The following is a 4,656-nucleotide window of genomic DNA, read 5'->3' as shown; positions in this document are numbered from 1 at the left end:
AATAAATAAGAACAAACGATAAACGGCAGATAGTCAGAATAACTACAGTTACAAGTGAAGTAGTTGTACCTTTTCATATGTAAAAAGCAACAAATATATAACCGCATTTCCAAATTTTAGACTAACATTTTAATCTCAGTAAGCAGAAAACAATGACAGTTATACCGATAGGAACCGATAATTGACCCAGAGCAAGAAATCAAATCTATTTTCACATTCAAATGACAGCAACGCATTTATCCTCAAGTTTGCAAAGGATTCTTAGAAGCCTTATATATGCAGTTAGGCGGAAGCTGATTGCCAGCAATAAATAATGCATCCAAGGAAGAGGCTTCAGTACGTATCTTCTCACTTCCAGGATGCAGCTAGGGATCTTCGCCTCAATTCTACATCAAGGTTGTGGCTTAAAGCAGTCAAAGGGCTATTTAATTGTCAGGCAAGGCTTCCCCCTGCGGAACTCTCTCCGCATGTTACAACCTCTTTGCAGCTCCATATGCATCTCTTTTTCACACTTCCCTCTCCATCTCAGGCTCCTACACCTGGTGCATCACGCATTTAGCCCATTCGCTCCGGCTCTTCCTTTCATCTTCCCAATGGCAGACGTTTCTATTTATCCACTGGCAATCAATGTGTGGCGTCACCGGTGGTACTGTAATGACGACTGCACCACTGAGGATGACAGCTTAGAAAGAAGAGGGCAATGGTGATCCCTCCCAGAGCAGCACAGCAGAGTGTAGCGCTCGCATCACAAGGTCACCCTATCTCACCGCTGGCTCCTCTGCATTGGCAGGAGAGGGTTGCTGGGTTTGTACAAGGCTGGGGCGGGAGCAGGAGGGAGGGGGGGAAGAGATCTGGATTTTTTTTCTCCCCTCCCTTAAGCAAAGCCACAATGGAAACCAGGAAGGAGATGGTGATGTTTCTGGAGGGGACTACTCTTGGCGCTCTAGTTGGCAAGAGGGTGCCTAATTTGTCCGAAGCAGTGGGGAGCCCCGCTGCGGAGTCGCAGGAGAAGATGATCCATCGGAACTGCATCAGCCCCAGACCTGGCCCCTTGTCGTCCCGGGAGAGAGGAGGAGGAGGAGGTGGCGGAGGAGAAGACGAAGAGGAGGTGGAGGTGCTGCCAGGGACAGGGACGGTGCCGGAGAGCCGCTCGGCGGCGGCAGCACTGCTTTCGGCCGGACAGCAGCCCCTCGCCCCGGAGCTCCCCTCCAGCAAAAGGGCAGCAGAGCAGCTCGGACACCGAGTCGGATTCTATGAGGAAATCGACGGTGAGCTGCACCCCGGACTGCGCCACGGGAGCGCCGAGTACCCAGCACAGCAAAGGTACCCAACTCCTTCCCATGCCTGCAGCCCCCACGCCCGCTCCGGGGCTGGGTGGCAGCACTGGTGGGGCGGGGGGCTGCCGGAGGGGGTTTTCCCCCTCGCCAGCTGAGCGAGGGGCAACCAAATCGGGTATGTGTGTGTCTGCGTGTGTGTGATTTCTTTCCTGACTGATTCCTCACCTCCCTGCCACCGGGAGACTTGTTTGGGGAGTCAGGACACGACGCCGGGCGGCCCCCGCGTCCCTGGAGGGGAGCCAGGCTTCCCGTCGTGGATGCGTCAGGTCTGCAGCTTGTCCCGTAGGATCTTTTCGGCCAAGACAACCACGCACTCTCCTCTTCAATCTATTCTATTTTGGTTTTATTCTTCCCCGTCGCCTAGACAGTGCATGCTCCAGGAAATCCCATACGATCCTCCACAGCGGCGGGTTTTTTTGTATGTGTGTCTGGGGGGGTAAGATCAAACGGGTTTTCTGGCCAAGAGCTGTTTGTGGTTTTGCAGGGTGAAATGTGCCCGGGCGAGTGCGGAAGCGCCCATAAAGACCGTAAAATCGCTCGCCGACTCATGCCAGCCCCAAGTGCGGCAGCGAGGGCCTTGTTTGCACGTTGGCTTAAAAAAAAAAAAAAAAAAAAAAAAAAAAAAGGTCCGAATTACCTTGTCACTTCTATGTCTCGGTGGCGCCAGCTCGGAAATGGTCCCAATGAATTAATTGCCTTTGGTCTCGGGGACAATGAGGGAGAGTTGCATTTGAAAGCAAATGCAGCGGACAGGCCCCTTTTCCCCCTGCCCCCACTCCCCACTCACTATTCTCACCTTCCCAGCTCGGCAAAGACGCCCCTACCCTGACAACAACCCACCTCTCCCTCCTCCCCGTCCCTCAGTCACTTCAAGAAGCCGGGAAGCGCAGAGAGCGCTGCCTGTCCTCTCTCGTCCCTTAGAGGCTCGTTGAAAATATCCCATCCTGGGCTTTGGAGGCTGAGTGGAGATCCCTAAGGCCTCGCCTTCCCCTCAGAGAGAACAGTCCCTGCCTGCTGGCTGCTCCACTCTTGGGTCCTTGCTGGCGTGGAGGAAGGGACAGCGGAGCCGTGCTATGTGGACGGCGGGCACACCTGCCTTTTCCAGGCGCTCAGGGTCGGGGATGCTGCGGCCCTCCGGTTTCCCAGTGAAGGAAGCGAGTGGGGGGCTCAGCGAGCAGACACCGCCAGTGCGGGGGGGGTGCGTCGGGAAGGGCGGGGGACAGGTGACCTCCCAGCCAGAGTGAATAAGTACCCCTCAAATCCCCTTCTCGCTGCCCTCCTCCCCGGTCCTTCTTGGATGTCAGTACCCGAGTACCCTCAATACACCGGGGCAGGCACGGAAACGCCGAATGAGGGTGGGACGGGGGCAGAAAGGCGTTCGCTGGGAGGAGGACGGCGAGCATCCCTCCATGCCCGTCCGCCTCCGAGCGTGTGTCGTTGCTCCGGACTCCCCACGCAGGGCCGTGCTCCGAGGCGTTGGCCGGCAGCCCCAGCGGCGGGGGGATCACCCCAAGGGCAGCGGAGGCAGCGGCGGCTCCCAGGGCTCGCTGGCCTGCAGCGCCAGCGACCAGATGCGCCGCTACCGCACCGCCTTCACCCGCGAGCAGATCGCCCGGCTGGAGAAGGAGTTTTACCGGGAGAATTACGTGTCCAGGCCCCGGAGATGTGAGCTGGCGGCTGCTCTAAATCTGCCAGAAACCACCATCAAGGTACACGCAGCTCGGACATGTTTCCAATTAGCACGATATAAATCTATATGGCCAAACTTCCTTGCAAAACTCGGGAAAGCACTTCGCCAACATAACCCTCCCTCTCAGCTCCCCCCGCCTCCCGCCCCTTTCCTGGCCCTGCCCGCACCCTACAGCAATGCGGGAGACGGGACACGGCTCCCGGAGCCATCCCGGCCAGCGCCGCTAATCTGACCTCTCCCTAGCAGATTATTTTTAATCCTCCCTTCGGTTCAGTCCAAATCTCACTCAGCTCTTGGGGGAGGGAAGAGGAAGCCAGTAGCAGATCTTGTTTCCATCTCGCTTTGCTTTGCCTTCTCAAAAACATTTGCACATGAAAATAAACCCGATAGCAACAATCCCAGGTAGTTTTGGATGCGAAAGGGCAGCAATGAGGCAGATCCGCCTGCTTGGCCGGGACCCAGGGACGGGGGGTGGGGGGCAGCAGGACAAGCCCTAGCAAGCAGAAAGGAAAACAAGCACCCTAAAAGGGCTGCTCCTCTGGGTCTCCCTACAGATTTTTATAGGGGCTTAACTGATCCCTCCGTACGTGATGACAACTCCCTCTGGGAGGGAGAGCTGGCGCCGGTCTCCGCTCTCCGGCAGACAGATCCGCGCCCGCCGCACCGGCCTGGGACTGGGGCCGGCGGCCAGGCGGAGCGGGGCGGCGGCGGATGACGGCTCTCGCCTCTCCTCTACCCGCAGGTTTGGTTCCAGAACCGCAGGATGAAGGACAAGAGGCAGCGCCTGGCCATGACCTGGCCTCACCCGGCCGATCCGGCGTTTTATACGTACATGATGAGCCACGCGGCAGCCACCGGGAATCTGCCGTATCCATTCCCGTCCCACCTGCCCCTGCCCTACTACTCCCACATGGGCATCGGCGCCACGTCGGCCTCTGGCGCCACCCCCTTCAGTACCCCCCTGAGGCCTCTGGACACCTTCAGGGTTCTCTCCCACCCGTACCCGAGACCAGAACTGCTGTGCGCCTTCAGACATCCCTCTCTCTACCCTGCCCCAACTCATGGACTCAGCAGCGCCGGGGGCAACCCCTGCTCTTGCCTGGCTTGCCACAGCGGCCAGTCCAACGGGCTGGCGCAGAGACCCTCCGGATCAGACTTTACCTGTTCGGCCACAACCAGGACTGACTCCTTCCTCACTTTCACGCCCTCTGTGCTGAGCAAAGCCACCTCAGTTTCCATGGACCAGAGGGAAGAAGTACCTTTAACGAGATAAACCTTTGTCTCAGGGTTATTAAACACTCGTCCCTTTCCAGGACTTCTCTTCGAGTTAATGTACCTAAGAGCCCGTGTTTATTTAATCGTGTTCTCTCCTCAGCCGTGGATACCCACAGCAGGAAAAAAAAAAAAAAAAAAAAAAGAAAAAGAAAAAAAAGAAAAAGAAAAAGAAAAAGAAAAAAAAAGAAAAAAAGAAAAAAAGAAAAAAATTTAAAAAGACTAAAAATAGCTCAGTCTTAAAAGGATTTACATTCCAAGGGGGGAAAAATAAAAGAATGAAGAAGGAAAGAAATTACTAGTGATTTATCTCTGAGAAGGAATTCAGGCACGAAGGAGGAAGAAAATCAACTCGAA

At 55.8% G+C, this 4,656-nt stretch overlaps 1 protein-coding gene across 1 annotated transcript; it reads left to right on the top strand.

Moving 5' to 3' along the window:
• The first annotated feature begins 623 nt into the window (after positions 1–623).
• On the top strand, positions 624–4,300 carry EVX1 (even-skipped homeobox 1). The gene is given in 5 exon segments (XM_039550022.1): positions 624–1,194; positions 1,196–1,323; positions 2,797–2,846; positions 2,849–3,046; positions 3,770–4,300. Coding segments are annotated over 5 exon segments (1,401 nt in total). The 5' UTR covers positions 624–700.
• The last annotated feature ends 356 nt before the right edge of the window (positions 4,301–4,656 follow it).

The sequence above is a fragment of the Corvus cornix genome, chromosome 2 (assembly GCF_000738735.6).
Source record: "Corvus cornix cornix isolate S_Up_H32 chromosome 2, ASM73873v5, whole genome shotgun sequence".
NCBI lineage: Eukaryota > Metazoa > Chordata > Aves > Passeriformes > Corvidae > Corvus > Corvus cornix.
The sequence above is the reverse complement of the archived record's forward strand: the minus strand, read 5'-3'. Positions and strand labels throughout refer to the sequence as shown.